Source organism: Marmota flaviventris, chromosome X, assembly GCF_047511675.1.
Source record: "Marmota flaviventris isolate mMarFla1 chromosome X, mMarFla1.hap1, whole genome shotgun sequence".
Taxonomy (NCBI): domain Eukaryota; kingdom Metazoa; phylum Chordata; class Mammalia; order Rodentia; family Sciuridae; genus Marmota; species Marmota flaviventris.
Genome location: NC_092518.1, coordinates 42,200,938 through 42,218,628, shown reverse-complemented (window position 1 = coordinate 42,218,628; position 17,691 = coordinate 42,200,938). Strand labels below are relative to the sequence as shown.

Here is a 17,691-nt window from a genome sequence, read left to right as displayed (position 1 = left end):
GTAGGGTCCGCCCCCGGCCCCATTGTCTCTCCGAGGCCAAAGCGCCCCCTGTCTGAAGGTGAGCTGTCCGCAGCCCGGTGGTGTCCTGCAGAAAAGCCCCCTGCCCTCTCGACCCCAGCCGAAGCAGGAGGCATAGCCTCTATAACTCCAACGTGCCACGTGGCCTCTAGGACTTAAGTCTTTAAGTAGTGGAGGAGGGAGGTTCTTGGAGGTGGCTACCTGACTGGAAGGAGTGGTGCACTAGGCTGCTTTTATGGACGCTTTGTGTAGACTTATCTTGGATGTTTATTTGGGCAGGGGGTTAAAGCCATCTCTTGGCCCCTTACCACTGGTGAGGATCCAAAGTTCTCTTTTCCTTAAAAGAATACTGCAAGATGGGATGGGGGTGTGGCTCAGTGGTAGAGCACTTGCTTAACACGTGTGAGGCACTGGGTTTGATCCTCAGCACCACATAAAAATAAATATACTGTGTGTCCATCTGCAACTAAATAATAATAATAATAATAATAATAATAATAATAATAATAATAATAATAATAATGTGAGAGTGGTTCCCAATCGCATCTACAGCCCCAGCTGCGGCTCTGTGACTCTAACCAGACAGCTAGACCCTTCCTATTTCCTTCTGTGAGCAAGAATTGTATGAGATTTGTGGGGAGGAGGCTAAAGTCAGTGGCTAGGTTTAAAGGCCCTCTTCCAGCTCCCTCCCCATCCTTACAGGCCCTGCCACCATACCCACCAAGTCCAGAGAAGGAGATTTTAAAGCTTTGCCTCCCCCACCTCCATTTTTTCTCTCTTGGGGTAGATATCCCCTTCCCAGAGTTGGTTCCAGAACTGGGAGTCTCTTCCTTGGCACTCTCAGGCTTCACTGTGCCTCGGGTCTGGGAGGAGGGGGTCCAGCGTCTGCAGTCAGAACTCAGACCTCGGGCGCCTAACCCGGGTCTCTAATTAGACGTGGAGGGGAGCCGGCGGCGGTCAGCCCGGCCTTTCATCGTGGGCGCCAGGAAACTCCCTGAACCCCATTACACACACCTCAGTCACTTCCCTCCCCTTTTAGTCCCCGGGAGGGTGTAAAGAGAATGAATAAATTAATTAAAGAGTCACGCCAGCGCCCCACCTCCCTGGTGTCGAGGTTTTCCTGCTGGGGCAGAGTCAAGGAAAAGGAGAGAGCACAGGATTGGGTAGGGTGAGGTCTCCCTGTGATGTCTCCCTAGTCAGAGCCCTTGGGGATCCGTCTGTCTGTCTGTCTATAGTACTAGGGAGCAAACCTAGAAACTCTTACATGCTAAGCAAGTGGTCTACCACTGAGCTATATCTCAAGCCCTTCCCATGGGGATTTGAGGATAGGGCTCCACAGGAACCAGGAAGGATAGTGGCTGAGGGATCAGAGTGTGAACCAAACTCTAGAAAGACCTGTCATAGCTAGCAGGTCTACTCAGAGCATGACTTAGAATGACTGGCAGGCGAGGAGCCTTCACAGAGGCTCCTCTGAACTGCATTCATCAGGTTTGGGTCTTAGCCTCCTCTCCCCAGTCTTTACCCGCACCCCATCTGCCCCCCAAAAAGACACATTGAGAAACTGCAGCCAATTGGACTAGGTGGTTGAGGAGTTTATTTGGGGGAGGAGAATTATTCATATTTGTTCTTCCTGGGGAGGGGGTCTTCAAACAATACCGAAGGGCAGGGTGTGGGAAAGGGGGGTCTGGAGGGGAAAGGAAGGGGCCACAGCCAGACGAAATGGCAACACACAATCACAGGCACTACCGACATCACAGACACAGCAGAGGGTGCAGGATAGGGGCTCCAGACCAGGCCTCCAACCACCCTAGATCGGGTGGAGATGTGGAGGGAGGGAGGGGCAGGGGAAGGGGGAAGAGGGGTGGGCCAGCCTCACAGACCTGCCTGGCTCTGCCCTCTGATTACCTAGCTATCTGGTCAAGGGGAGGGACAAGGGTGTGGGGGCTGTTCCTCTCTGGATCCCACCCCTCACTCTCCAAGCCAAATCATTTGTTTTTTTCCCAGACCAGCTTCCTTGGTTCCCAGCCTTAGCTAGGGCCATTTTCCCCACCCTTAACAAAACTCATCCTGCAGCTCCTAAGCACCCCCCACCTACTACCCAAACCTGTTCAATTTAAAACACCTTTTCTTCACTGTCCTATTGGGGGAGGGGCTGCCCTTTCTGAAACCACCAGGCTCACCCCACTCTAACCACAACCCTTCTGGAACCCTGACTAGGACAGTTCACCCCAAGCTTAGCTCATTCCTGAACCCCACCTCTTGCTCTACTCAAGATGTGTTTCCCATTAGATCAAGTTCAGATTGTTGAATGTGCCAAGCCACACACACACACACACACACACACACACACACACACCTTCTATAGGCTGGTCCCAATCCAAGACCCAACCAGTCTGGAGTCCACTTGCTGGCTCACATAAACCCCCACCCCTTCTAGAGACATGCCCTGGGCCTCCTTCCAAGCCTCACCCCAGAATGCTTTAGGCACCCCTTTACTTCAGTTACTCCCTGATGACTTCTCCCCTCCACTCCAGAGCTCCCTTTAAAGACCACCTTGGATCCAAGCTGTCCTCTCTACCCCAAGATTCCGGATCTCTGCCTCTCCCCTACCCTCAGGGTTGAATTTTCCTTCACAGCTTTGTTCAGGCAAGGCTGGTGGAACCAAGGCCAGAGTTAGGAGGAGGGGCTAGAGAGAGGGGAGAGAGTCTGAATTCACACCCACCCTCCCCACACAGCTGAGGTCTGTCCCCTCCCTGTCCCCCTTCCAGAGCCCCCTAAATTCAGGGGACAGGGACAGGGATCAGAGAGGGGCTGAGGAATGCAGGGAAGGGGCAGGAGTAGGGAAGAAGCCCACTCAAGACTGGGCCCCTAGTGCATGAAGGGAGAGGGGTGAGGGCAGGGCTCAGACAGATAAATAGATATTTATATAATATATATATATATATATATATATATATAAACAGCAAAGACAGTTAGGGTCTCCTGGCTTGAGGGGTGGAGACCTAGGGTGTAGGGGAAGGAAGGGGGGCAGGCCTTCTCCTGAGCTCTTGCCCACCCATGGGGTCCTCCCGGGCTGCACTGACCTGTAGAGACAAAAAACACAGAAAGGAGAAAGGGTCCAAACACAGATGGCACCCTTAGGGAGGAGCTGCCCCCTTTCCCTGGGTGCTGCTGCTTTTTCCTTTCTTTCTTCACTCACAGCCCTGAAATCAGTTTCTTTCCAGCTGCCCTCATGGTGTTCCTGATCTTGAGCCCACTGGGTTAGGTACCAAAACCATTAAGGTCCCCCACTCCCAACTAAAAACAATCCATTAACAGCTATTGTTCTAGCCACTGGGTATACACTGTATTGAGCAAAACAAAGATCCCTGTCTTTATGGGGCATACCTTGTGGCAGGGGGAGACAGACTTTCCTTAATGATGCATAAATGAATTATGTAGTAGAACATAAATTCATAACATTGAAATAAAATGAAAGTGGAGTGAACAAGGGGCATGGTGTCAGCAATGGGGTCACATGGCACCTTGGGGATCAAGCTGTGAAGACTCCATCTTTGCCTCCAGATGTGATATAAGCCATGGAATGATTTTGAGCAGGGAAGAGTAAAATGAGTAAATGTCTCATGGTGTTTCCATCATTTACTCAATAAAATGTTTCGTAGCATGAGGAGTGCTCTAAGTGATGTGTGTCCTGTATGAATAAGTTCTGGTTATATTCCTCAGTCTAGGGGAAGAGACAGTGAATAAACATATACACTAATAATTATAGATCATGATAAGGAAAAGCACAGGGTACTATGAGAGAGATAACAAGGGGGATTTGTTTTAGACAGGCAAGACCTCAATGATCAAGTGACCAAAAGGATGAAATGAAGCTGGCTAGGTAGATATTAATTTGTGTGGGGTGTGAAACTCTAGGAAGAAAACAGGTTCAAAGGCCCTGAAGTCAGATTGTGCTTGACACATTGCAGTGTCCAGTTTGACTGAAACAGAGTAGGGGAATGGTAGGTGAGGTCAGGAAAGTGAGATGGGGGTAGGGGGGCTAAATGTGTAGGGATTTAATGTACATAGTGAAGACTTCTAGTTTTAATTCCAATGAGATGGGTGAGATGGGAACTACAGCTGACTTCTAAGCACAGGAGGGCCATGAACTAATTTAGGATATAACAGAATCACTCGGATACTGCATAGAACAGAATAAAAATGGGGGTGCACACCTGTGAAGAGGTCCAGGGGAGATTACGTAAGAAGTGGAAAGACTATGGAATTATTTTGATGGTAGGGCCCACAGGGTTCTTTGTTGAATTAGATGAGAGATGCTTTAATAAATCCCCTGCCTTTAGCTTCCTAGCTAACCCAGTACCAGAAACTATCTCTACCCACATGTTACAACTTCCTTGCCTTCCTGCCCCCCCCCCCCCCAACTCAGGGAAATCTTTTTTTTTTTTTTTTGCAGTACTGAGGATCAGATTCAGGGACACTCTTATCACTGAATTACATTCCAGCCCTTTTTATTTTGAGGCAGGGTCTCACTAAATTGCAGAGGCCGCGCTCAAACTTTCAATCATCCTCCTTCAGCCTCCAGAGTAGCAGGGATTGCACCACCACCAGATGACTCAATTCTCTCTTAAGGCACAGCAAAAAGATCGGTAAGCCATGCCGGGCATGGTTGTGCAAGCCTGTAATTCCAGTGACCTGGAAGCCTGCAGCAGGACTGCAGGCTAACCTGGATAATTTAGCGAGACCCTGCCTCAAAATAAATAATAATAAAAATAAATTAGGGGGCTAGGGCTGGGGCTCAGAGGTAGAGCGCTCGACTCGCAGGTGTGAGGCTTTGGGTTCAATCCTCAGCACCATATAAAAACAAATAAATAAAATATTGTGTTCATCTACAACTGAAAATTTTTTCTAATTAATTAATTAAAAAGTGTAGTTTAGTGGTAGGCCCGCCCTGGGTTTAATCCCCAATATTGCAAAAATAGTAAGTAAAAAAAAAATGTCGGTCAGCCTTCCCAAGCACCCCACCCCCACCCCTTTTCCTCCTTTGAAATTCCACACCACATCTTTAACCTAGAAGACTTGGGAGAGGTGGCCTATCTACCACCTCCTCTGGCATTGGTGAGCTCGTCTGACCTTCAAGACTCAAGCCGTTTACACTCAGCATCTATTGGCTAACCTGTCACTTCTAAGACCCACCTCTTCCGCAGAGCCGCTCCTCCGACTATGCTCTACTGCGCAAGTCCTCCTGAGATTCCCTCTTTTCATTGGTCTGTCTACTTGTTTCACCCCTTCCTTCCCGCAGAGCTGCACTTCTCCCTCCCTCTCATTGGCTTGTTATTCTGCCCATCTTCAAGTACCACTCTCTTGTTCTCCATTCATTGGCTAGCTTTTCTACTCAGGTATCTTTATTGGTTCCTTCACACTTTAACCCTTACTCATGGGCAAATGTTCTACGTACTGTCCATTCCTGACTCTTATTGGTTCACTGACCCGCCCATCTCCTTTCATGTACCCTCTTTGGCCATATCACCCGCCAGTCACTCACCAGATTACATCTGATTGGAGAAGGAGGTGGGCGCACCCTGCGGGCCGTAGCCTTGCTGCCCATAGTCGCCCTGAGGCCCGTAGCCACCGCCACCGCCGCCGGCTGGCTGCCCGTAGTCGGGCTGGTAACCACCCTGGGGCCCGTAGGAGTCCTGGGGCCCATACCCGCCGGGGCCCTGCCCGTATCCTGCATCGCCGTAGGCGTCCCCGGGTGCTGGTTGCTTCTCAGGGGCGCTAGGTGGTGCACGCAGGAACGGGGCGGCCCAGCCTGTCTCCTTAAACACAAACCACAGGTTGCCGACCCAAAGCACCAGGTTCAGGAAGCCGAACACCTGCAGGGAGATAAGGCCTGGCTGTAGTCCCCTGCCCACTACCTTGGGAGCCTGAGGGGACTTCAAGGCCATGCGCACAGGAATGGGCTTATAGTGTTTGAATTTGTGGACTCCTGGACGGTGGTGGTTTCTAAAGTCCTGACTGAGTCCCAGGGTTGAATGTCAATGTGCAGAAACATCATCTTGGGCATAGGATGCATGTTAGAATTAAGATTCCTGGGGATGTGGAGCTGTTATCAGTATTCCGTATACAAGTATTTATCTATTTGCACACATTACATATACATGTTTACACATGTATAAATTATAGTAAATTTAAATTTGTAATATGTTTATCATAAGATGTAAGCATACTTTTTTAAAACTAGGTTCTGAACCCAGGGCCTTGAGTATGTGTGCTCTACCACTGAACTGCAGCCTTATTTTAATTTCAAGACAGGGGCTTGATAAGTTGCCAGGCTGGCCTCAATTTGGGATTTTCCTGTCTCAGTTTCCCTAGTAGCTGGGATTTCGGGATTGTGTGATCACGCCTGGATATAAACATACATTTTTTATTAAATATGCCACTAACAGGGCTGGGGATGTAGTTCAGTGGTTGAGCACTTGCCTAGCATGCACAAGGTCCTGGGTTCAATCTCAAGTACTGTCAAAAACTAATAAAAGAAGCTGGGTGCGGTGGTGCATATCTGTAATCCCAGCAGCTTGGGAGGCTGAGACAGGAGGATCCTGAGTTCAGTCAGCCTCAGCAATGGTGAGGTGCCAAGCAATTCAGTGAGACCCTGTCTCAAAATAAAATATAAAATAGGACTGGGGATGTGGCTCAGTGGTCCAGTGTCCCTGAGTTCAATGCCCAGTACCAAAATAATTAATTAATTAATTAATTTTAAAAAACAAAAGAATAGGCCACTAACAAATGTGCACACACACACATGAATACACAATGTGTATAAATTCATATGTAATTATTCATGTGTAAAAATATGTAATTATGTACTGTTATATTAAAATATAGATACAGGGGAGCCAGACCTGGTGGCACATGACTAGTCCCAGTGACTCGCGAGACTGAGGCAGGTGGATCTCAAGTTCAAGGCCAGCCGGTACAACTTTGTAAGACCCTCAATAAAAAATAAAAAGGGCTGGGGATATACCTTAGCGGTAAAGTGCCCCTGGCTTCAATCCCCAGTACCACAAAAACAAAGCAAAAATATATCAATATATTGAATGTATAAAAATATTTTAAAAACATAAAACCTTTCATGTATCTTTTGCTATATATTGTGCCTACTTCTAAGTGCTTTACATGTTATTAATTAACTTAAAATTCCTTTTTTTGGTACTAGGAATTGAACCCAGGGGTGCTTTACTACTGAGCTATATTCCTAGTCCTTTTGTTTGTTTGTTTGTTTTGAGACAAAGTCTCACTGAATTTCTTAGGCCCTTGCTAAATTGCTCAGTCTGACCTTGAACTTTCCATCTTCTTGCCTCAGACTCCTAAATTGTTGGGATTACAGGCATGTGCCACCATCACCAGCAAAATTTCATTTTTAGGACTGAGGTTGTGGCTTACTGGTAGAGCACTTGCCTGGCACATGTGAGGCACTGGGTTCAATCCTCGGAACCACGTAAAAATAAATAAATAAAATAAAGGTATTATTTTAAAAAGTTCCTTTGTAGATAGGAAGTAAAATCTCCATTTTATTTTACCTAAATTTTTCCTTATTTATTTATTGAGACTGGGCCTGGCAAAGTTGCCCCAGCTGACCTCAAACTCCTGGGCTCAAGTGATCCTTCTGCCTCAGCCTCCAGAGTAGCTGGGACTACAGGCCCATGTCACCACACTTGGCTGATATTTCTAATTTATTTATTTAATTAATTTATTTGGACCTGGAAATTAAACCCAGGGGCACTTTACCACTAAGCTATAGCTCTGGCCCTTTTGATTTTTTTAAAATTTTGAGACAGAGTCTTGCTAAGTTGCTTAGGGCCTTATTAAGTTGCTGAGGCTGGCCTCCAGCTTGCAGTCCTTCTTACTTCAACCTTCCAGGTTGCTGGGATTGCAGGTGTGCCCACTATGCATGGCTGATATTTCCATTGCTTTAAACAGAGGAAATTGAGGCCCAGAGAAGCTAAGTTACCCAAGGTCTCAGTCAGCAAGTAATTGAAAGAAGAGTTAGAATCTTGGCACCTGTAACATTTGTATGCAATTTACATTGTGCCAGGCCCTTTTCTAAGCACTTTGTATGTTATTAATTCATGAAATACTCAAGTTTGGAGCAAAACCAATTATTAGTCTTCAATTTACATGCTCAAACAGCCCCGAGAGGCAGTGTGACTAGCTTTAGGTCACAGAGCTCATAAGTGGCAGAGCTAGGATTTGAACTTACAAGTAGGGAAACATTTCAAGTTATTGTTTCCTTTTGCACATAAGAAAACCAAGGTTCCAAGAGGATACTGAGTTGTGGGAGATTCTACATGACAAGGTTGGGTCTGGGATCCAAGTTTCTCAAATTTAACATGGATAGAAGGCTTCCTGTTCCCCACTAGGGGACAGTATGCGCAATGCTGAGTTATCTCATCCTTCAAGACTCTGTTGTTGGTATGCCTCCTCCAGGGATCCTCCTTGGATCTCTCCTGACTGTCCTCTCATTTTCACTTTCCAATGCTCCCTATGCCAGACTGGAAATTTCCCAGGCTCCCTTCTCAAACAGTTCCAGTTTCCCAGGGCTTACCACTGAGGTGTTGAGTCCTGAGGTCACAGGGTCCCTCAGCTCCTTGCATGTGTTGCCTGTCTGGCGGCAGACAGCCATCTCCTTGATAATGTTCTCTGGGTCTGTGGCCATCTTCACATCCGAGAGTCCCTTGGCCCAGGCGGATGAACTAACTAGCCACATGAAGGCAAACACCGCTGTGGCTAGAAAGTCCTAGGGTGGACAGGGGCGAGGAAGGTGGCATTGTGAGTGGGCTACTTCACACTGAACCCTCCTGGGATCAGAAGCTTTCTTGGGAGGGAGGGTCCCCCACAAGAGGCCCCTCTCTCTCCCCTGCCTTTTCAGCTGGGAAGCCTACAACATTTTCACCTGAAGGTGGCCCTCCCAGCTTCAGCTTGTGTGAGTTTATGTGACACAGAGGATGTGGGAGTTTGATTGTGATGTGTGGGTGCAGGTGTTGGGGAGGAACTCTGTGGGATGTTTCCGAATTTGTGGGAAGTGGTGTGTCTTTCCACTTTCATCTGCACGTGGGAATTTGTGTCATTTGATGTCTGGGATGAGGGTGTGTGAGTACAGCTGTGTAGGAATCTGTGTGGCAGGATGACATGCATGACTGTCACAGTGAACCTCTGCATGCTCCTTCCTTTGATCTAGACTGCGTGGTTGTGAGAGAAATGGTAGGTTCACTGGTGTAGGCCTGTCTGGGATTTTTTGTAGGCTGTGAGTATGTCCCTGGGGCCCTGTGGCTCCCTCACTCCCTGATACCCAGTGTGAACTCAAAGAGGCAGCAGCAGCAGTAACGTGTGGCTGTTATGATGGCTGCTTCCATATGGGCCTGTCTGACAGTTGGTGTGGCCTATGAACAAAATGAATTTTGTCCCCGAGGTCTTGTGTCCCCCAGACTCTACATACAAACAGCAGGGGACTCACCATCATGGGCCCTTTGTTGTTCTCTCGGTACTTGTTCTGCAGGAAGATGTAGGTGGCCAGAGCCCCCATGGAGTAGAGGAAGGCAAACACAGCCACAGTGACAAAGAATTCAGCAGAAGAGGAGTAGTCCCCCACTAGGAAGACCTTTGTGGTGCCCCCTCGGCAGTTGGGTGCATCAAAGTACACTTGGTGCAGCCTGCAGAGAGAGGTGGGCAGGTGTGGTACAGCCCCTGAGAATACTGTCAGCCCTCTGCCCAGTCATGGGTCTACCAGATTCTGACAAAATCCCAGGAAAGGGAGGGAATGACCATTCACAAAGTACCTGTGATGTACCCAGTCACATTTCACTGACTGCTCAAAAGCATTCTAGTGAGAAGGGTTATCCATGCTCCACTCCAACCTAGGCACTCTTGTCTCTTGGTTATTCCTAGAACTTGCCAGTCATCCTCTTAACTCAGGATCTTTGCACCGGCTGTTCCCTTTGCCAGGAATGCTCTTCTCTTAAATATCTTCATATCTTACTCCCCCATCTTCTTCAAGCTTTGCTCTGTTGTCACCTTCTTAGTGAGGCCTTCCCAGAAATCACTATTTAAAAATTAATTAAACCATTTGCTCCCCGTACTCCTTAACCCCCTTCCTTGTTCCATTTTTCTCTGAAGCTGTGATCACCACATAACATACCAGGGATTTGTTTTGCTTTGGGCTTACTTATCTTGATTTCTGCTGTAATTACAAGAGGGCAGGGCTTTTTCTTGTTTGGTTCACTGCTGTATCCCCAGCGTCTGGAGGACCCTGGAGCACATAGTAGGTTTTCAAGCAGTATTTACTGAATAAAATGTACAGGGGTAAAAAAGGCTCAGAGAACTGCATTAACTTGACCAAAGTCACAAAGCTGGCAAGGGAATGGCAGAGTTGGAGCTGAATCCTATCTTCCCCCTATATCTTGCTCATTCTTCTCCCCATCCCACTTCAGGTTCCTGAGAGAGGAAAAAAAAAAGTATGCATAGCAGAGGATAAAAGCCCAGTGGCTACAAGGTAGGAAAAGACAGAAAGGAGGGTAGAAGGGACATTGGAACGGGATGTTTATATGTGAGGCAAGGACAGTCTGGTGAAATGGAGGAAACTGTAGGGGGTAAAGGCCTGGAATGGGGGCCAAGAGCTCTGACCCCAGACTGGGGGCAGGATTCTGAGACTGAGCAAATTGTGCCAGTGTTTATGTATAGCAGAGTTCCTGAAGGAGGAGGCTTAACATTTATTGATCACCTACTAAGCAGTTTATATATCTATCTAATTTAATGATGCCCTTCTAGCAATTTCTCTAAAGTGGGCATTACTAGACTCATTTTACAGGTGAACAGAGGCTTAGCAAGGCTATTACTTGTCCAAGGCTGTACAAGGAATTGAATCTGGGTTTGAGTTTCCGTTTCCAGTGGGCTGGGTTTAGAGAGGAGGTACCCAAAGGGGAATGAGGGATCCTTAGGGTGTATCAGGGCACTGAGGAAGGCTTGTTCAGCAGGACTTGGGACAAAGACTTCTTTGAGGGAGACTTTTGGGTAAAGGGCAGATCCTTCTGTCCCGAAGTCCTAGGCATTGGGGAGTCCATAGGGAGCTTTTGTGATGTGGATTCACAGAGGGTCAACTTTAAATAGTTTTCTATGCTGCCAACTACCACTTCTTCTCCCTGGTTTCTATGATCCAGTGGATCCTTGTTTGCTCCTCTGCCTCTCAGGTCATGCTTTCCTGGTGCTTCCACTTCTTTCCATCATTATTCAGGGTCTGGGCTGGGATTTCCTCTATTTTAACCGTTTCCTCTTTCCACTGAGTGATCTCTTGGGCTGACATTGACATTTAGGGCTCCAAAACCCCCAATTTCCAACTCAATGCTTGGCCTCCTTCCTTGCATTTCTAAAACTGGTTTCTTTTACTTATTTAGCCAACACTTCTGGGCACTTTTTCAGTACTGGAGATTAAACCCAGGGCTTTGGGCATGTTAGACAAGTGCTCTACCACTTAGCTACACTACCAGCCCTTCTTACTTTATTTTCAAACATAGTCTCAATAAGTTGCCCAGACTGGCCATGAACTTATGATCCTCCTTCCTCAGCCTGAGTTGTTGGGATTACAGGCCTACACCACTATGGCTGGCTCTTAGCAAGCATTTCCTATGTGCCAGGCACTAAGCTAACCATGGTGCAAGTATTAACTCATTTATGACTTCCCAAAACCCTGTGGGATAGGCATTATTATCATCCCCAATTACAGATAAGGAAGTTGAGACTCAGAGTGGTTATGTGATTTGGCTAAGTAGTGGAGGAACCTCAATGGAAATTGTGTCTATAGGCCGGTCTCCCCATCCCTCAGGAGATAGTAACCATGCCAGCTGTGCTCACTCTTGGACACCTAGGATCCTGCACAGAGCCCAGCATACAATGTAAGCTCAATAAATGCCAGAATCGTTTAACTGGGTATCATCATTCCCCATATCTAAGCAGCACCTACTCATTTTTCACTATCAGAAAACCCTGCATGAGGATCGCCTCCTAGAGTTTCTCTCCATTTGCAACTATCCTCTTTATCAATTTGTTTGTTATCATATAGACTCCACATGGGTAGAGAGCATGGTGTGTTTTAGTCACTTCTATATCCCCAGCACTTTGAGCAGTATCTGGCAAACAACAGGTTCTCAAAAAATGTGTATGGAATGGATGAATGAATGGAGAATAAATAATATTGATTGAGCATCTACTGTGTTTAGATTTATATCTTTTACTATTTTTTGTTTTGGTTGTGCTGAGGGTCAAACTCAGGGATTAGACAAGTGTTCTACCACAGAGCTACATCCCTGGCCCTGCATTTTACTTTTTTTCTTTTGTGGTACTAGGAATTAAACCCAGTGGTATTCTATCACTGAGTGACATCTCCAGCCATTTTTATTTTAAGACAGAATCTTGCTGAGTTGCTCAGACTGGCTTCGAGCTTGCAGTCCTCCTATCTCAGCGTCCAGAGTAACTGGGATTACAGGTGTGTTACTTTTTAATCTTGTTTATTTCCTGTCCCTTACCCTTTCCCTTCACTAGAACAGAGCCAGAGGGTGACAGCCTGTGTCTGTCTTGCTTACCACATGGTCCTAGATGTCCAAAGGAGTGCCAGGTACACAGCAGGTGCTCAGTGCATGGGCAGTAATCCCAGTGGTTATGACCTCTTAAGGTGGGGGCTGGGCAGAAGCCACTGGGTAGGAGGTATTAGCCAGTCCCACCCCACCCTTGCCTTTCCCAGGTCTGTTGGGATCCCAGGGTGGGGTCACACCTGAAGGGGTACTCAAATTCAACCTCGATGCTGAGGTCACTCTCCGTCTTGTTGGCACACTCCACGCTCAGCCGGAGCTCCCCGTTGTAGCTGCCGCATGTGGCAAAGGCGAAGATGGCAAAGACCTTGGGCAGCAGGGATGGGGATGGTCATATTGAGCTTGTCTGCATGTGGGAGGGGGGGTGCCCTCGTCTGGACAGATGGGGGCCCAGCATAGGCAGCAGCAGATGGAGAGGTCCCCACCCCCATCCCCTAATCAGGGCTCATAGTCACAAGCTGATTACAGGGGTGTGGCTGTCTCTTCCTGTTTCTCCCTTTCCCTGTGCCTCTCTGTCTCTACCCCTCTATGCTCTTATGTCCTCCTCTCTTTCTTTTTCTGTGTGTCTTACTGTGTTTCCATCTTTCTATATCTCTTTTTCTCTATATGTCTTTGTCTTTCTCAGATGTGTCTGTCTCTCTGTGACTCTGATTTTCTGCCTCTCCTGTCTCTAGGTGTCTCTTTTTGCTCTCTCTATATGAGTGTATGTCTATGCCAGTGTCTTTCAGTTTCTTGGTCTGTCTCTGTCTCTCTGCTGTCTCTCATGAGGTCTCCATATGGTCCTCTCTCTGTCTCCTTCGTATCTCTTTTTCTTTGTGTTAGTTTCTCTTTATTTCTGAGAATCTGTCTGTCTCTTCTCTACCCCACTCCATTTTCCTTCCTCTCCCTGTGTCCATTTCCATTTGCATCTCTGTTCTCTGTGCATCTTTCTGTGACTCCCTTTTCTTGTCTGTTTGCCTTTCTCTCTCATTTCTTTCTTTTTCTCAGTATTTTCTTCTCTATCTCCATCATTTTTGTCTCTATTTCTCCCTGTCTCCTTCACTGTCTCTGGGTTTCTCTGTCTTTGCATCTCTCCCCAAGCAATCAGCTTTAGGCTCCACCTCCCCCACCCCTCCCTCACTTCAAGAAAGGATGTAGGACGTCACATTATGCCACTTCATGACGGGGGTACCCTCAGCCTTATGTGACGTCACAGTCCATCCTTTCCTTGGCTTCAAACCCCTGGGACCTCACCCTCAAGCCCAATTCCCTTATCCCCTTCCACTGTCCATCCATTTGTTGGCTCCCACCCCTCCTCCTCCCTGGTTCTTCTGGACCCCCACTACCTCTGGCTCTCTCTTCAGTGTTCCTCACGACCCAGATCACACTCACCCACTGCAGCACCTTCACGAAGCCAAGGGGCTCCTTGATCACCCGGAACTGACCCCCAGCCACCAGCTGAGGAGAGAGTGGGGAGCGGGGGTTGGGGGAAATGGACAGGAAGGTAAGGGGAAAAGCTATCAGGTGATGACCCCTGAGGATAGGGCATGTGACCTCTGGGAGGGGGAGGCATTTGGAAAGGGAGTGAGAAGGAAAAAGTGACACCTTGGGGAAGGTATGAGCACCAGGGTCTCTGTGAAAAGACCCTCAGGGTTCAAGTCTAGTGGAGAGCTCTGAGGTGATAGTGGGTCAGATGGCAGAAGAGTTCAGAGGTGAGAAAGACAGGGATGGAGTCTGGACCACTTAGGGAAGGTAGGTGTGAAATCCTTAAAGGTGAATCAGATGGGGAAGAAGGTCGGTGAAGAAGGTGAGGAAGGAGTTGGGGTTCACTAGGGTTGGGGGAGGGGGTCTTGAGTGGTGAAGGTGAGTCATAATAGGGCGGGAGGTGGGTTGTCTAAAGTGGGGGAGCAGTCCACAGGAGTAAAGGTGAGTCAGATGGGGGAGGTCTGAGGAGATGAGGATGAGGAGGGGTTGGTATTGGTTAGCGAGGGGGCAAGGTTCTGAGGTGGTGAACCAGAGTGATCTGGCGGAGAGGGTCTGGACTGATTAAGGTGGGGGAGAGCTGGGACATGGCTTCACTGGACAAGTCTTGTGGGAGAAGAGATTGGGGGGTTTGGAGAGGCAAAATCGGATCGTCCGCCTAGGTCTGCCCTGGGGAAAGGAGTGGTCATCTACTGGGGTGCAGTCTGTTTGGGAGGGGCGAGTGCCAGCCCTCCCCCACCCCACCCCCACACCTTCTGTCGCTCTATTTCCTAGCTCATCCGCAGCCCCCCCCCCCCGAGTCTCCCTTCCACTCTTCCCTCCCCTCCCCCCTTTTCTTTCCCCCAACCCCAAGACCCCCTCATGCTCCCTTCGAGGTAGCCGGTAATGATCAGGGATTTTGGTGGCCTCCGCTGCGGCAATGAGGATGGCCCTCGCTGCGGCAAAGAGCGCACTCCTTCTTTTTTCCACCTCCCTCATCCTCCCCTCGCCTGCCGCAGACCCCCAGCCCCAGCACCCGGGAACGGGTCTCTGTTGCCAGGACCCTGGCCACCACCTCTCAGAGTCAGGGGGTCAAAGCGACCCGAGTCCGGAGGCCTGGAAACAGAGGGTTCTGTCCGCGGTGCTGGAGCGCGTACCTGATTCACCACGTCCATGTCTGCCAGCAGCAGCATCAGCAATGCAGGGGGCGGGAGGTGCCTGCTAGCAAGGGCGGGCGCGGGGCGCGGCGGGGGCGGTGCGCGATCGTTGGAACAGCCCAGGCGGCGGCAGCCCCGCCCCTCGCATCCCCCTTCGCGCGCGCCTGCGCACAACAGGCCGTATCCCAGTCTCACCGGCCGCCATTCCAGCCTGGAGGCTGGAGACAGGAGAGCGTTTTGGGAACGTCTTTCTCTCTGAAAAGACAGCTAGAGGACTGGGGTGAGGAGGACCGCTCATTCCTACAGTATTATATTTTGCCAGGCCCTTTCCTGAGTTTGTTAAAATGTTCACTCATTTAATCCCTGGGTAGGAGGGACTATGAACCGTGTTTTTACAGAGGAGGAAAATGAGTCCCCAGAGAGGCTAAGTGACTTGCACAAGGTCACCCAGCTAGTAATTGGCAGTGCTCAGAGTCTCTGCAGTTTAAACATAGTTCAAGGTCCTGAGGGTTCTGAAAGTCTGAATTTTAAGTACATCCAAACAAACCTGCTCCTCCCTCCTGTCATCTCATTTTTCTCTTCCTCTTGGTCAAATCCTTGCCTACTCCAACTCTGCAGTTTAGTTCCTATTTATTCCTTATTATTCCTTCCTATTTATTGTTTATTAAGCACTCTTAATTTGACCACCCTTCCATGCTACTAAAACTAGGCCTATCAAGGTCAATAGTGATTGCCATGTTGCAAAATCGAGTGGATGAAATAGAGTTGGGGCTTAAGATGTTCAACCTCACTCATGCTAAGAGGAGCGCACATAAAAATTACTAATACTAAATGCTAATAAAGCAGTACATCATTATACCTGATAACAGTGGCTGCCACCAGAGGAAAAAGAAACTTTTCAATTTATCCTCTTTGTAGCTTTTGAATTTTGAAACATCAAAATTTATTCTTTTTTAAAAAATATTTTTTTAGTTGTAGATGGACACAATAACTATTTATTTTGATGTGGTGCTGAGGATCGAACCTAGTGCCTCACATGCAAGGCATGTGCTCTACCACTGAGCCACAACCCCACCCCCTTATTTTTAAACACATAAATCATACAAATATGTAATGGATGCTTCCTAGTTGTTGCCTTATGAAGGGAAGCAGTGTACAGGAGGGGTGAAGAGCATGGGATTTGACATTCAGCTGCTTGAATTTGAATTTGAATCCCATCTCTAATATTTATTCCTCTTTGACCTTGGGCAAGGAAGAAGGTTTAAAATGATGTGTATAGGGTTGTTGTACTGATTAAACACAATATTCACTGTAATGCTCTTAGCACTGGGCACAAGAAATGGTTAATTTTATCTCTTTCACTTCTCTGGAATCCATTCACTTCTTGCTGTCTCCTCTGTCACCTTCCTTAGCTAAGGCGACCATCATTTCTGCCAATTTTAGCATCTCCAGTCTCTTTCCCCTCCCTTCTGTTTTCAGCACAGCCATCAGAGCATCTATTTAAAATGCAATGTTAACTATGTCACTACCCTACTCAAGTCCCTCCCATGGTTCCACATGCTCTAAATCCCATATCTTGGGTCCTAGCATTCAAGGCTCTACATGATGTGGCCTCAGGTGGTCTCTCCTACTTATCCCTTAGCAGTCTTCTTTCACTCTCTATGGACTGCCCAAGATTTGCTATCCCATCAGTCCAAACACTTCAAGCCTTTGTTTCAAGGCCTAGCATAACTCTCTGGAATCCCAGTCTCCAATTTTGGCTTCCTCCAAATTTCAGTCCTGATGTGATTGACACAAATGATGCAAATGAAAAACCACTGCTCTGAGAGTGAAGAGACCCTAAGTCAGACCCTCCCCAGTGGTGGCCCCCAACCTGTAGCATTGTCTTGTGTTTGAGCCAGTTCATAGTTCATAGTTCATAGTTCCCTGAGAGAAACCCAGAATGCCTGATAAGCTTTCCCTGGATGAATGACACCCCAAAGTTGGGGCAATGAGTACAGGTGGAACAAGAAGCAGAAAAAAAGGAGCTTGGGGATCTGTATGGGAAGAGAATGAGTGACTCTCATATGATTTGAAGAAGGCCAGGGGGCTCCTGAGTGAGTTCTCTGGAGATGGGAGCCCCACCCCTTGCTGTCATCTATATCTTCTACCAATGAATTTAGGTCTTCTTCTCTTTCTTGGGCAGAAGGTGGGAGGCAGAAGACAGCATGATACCAATTTTAGCCTCTCTAGAATTTCTGATGCCATCAGAGGACCCCTCTGCCTAAGACACTCACATACCAGACCAGCTCCAACTTCCAGGCCTTACCAATGGCAGGACTCTCCTATGGCTTTCCTTCTTATCTGTGTGTCCTTCCTCAGTTTGACCTGACTGACCTCTTGAGAATCACTACCCCCCTAGCCAGGCACCAACCCTCACGTCCTCTCTCCCCTCC

At 48.0% G+C, this 17,691-nt stretch overlaps 1 protein-coding gene across 1 annotated transcript; it reads right to left on the bottom strand.

The window, feature by feature from the left end:
* Positions 1–1,589: 1,589 nt before the first annotated feature.
* Syp (synaptophysin) lies at positions 1,590–15,336 on the bottom strand. Its single transcript, XM_027952290.2, has 7 exons — positions 15,257–15,336; positions 14,031–14,096; positions 12,842–12,966; positions 9,536–9,731; positions 8,627–8,818; positions 5,564–5,894; positions 1,590–3,101 (listed from the first exon to the last, which is right to left on the bottom strand). Exons 1-6 carry the CDS (start codon positions 15,290–15,292, stop codon positions 5,568–5,570), a joined length of 942 nt encoding a protein of 313 aa, XP_027808091.1. The 5' UTR covers positions 15,293–15,336; the 3' UTR covers positions 1,590–3,101; positions 5,564–5,567.
* Positions 15,337–17,691: the final 2,355 nt, after the last annotated feature.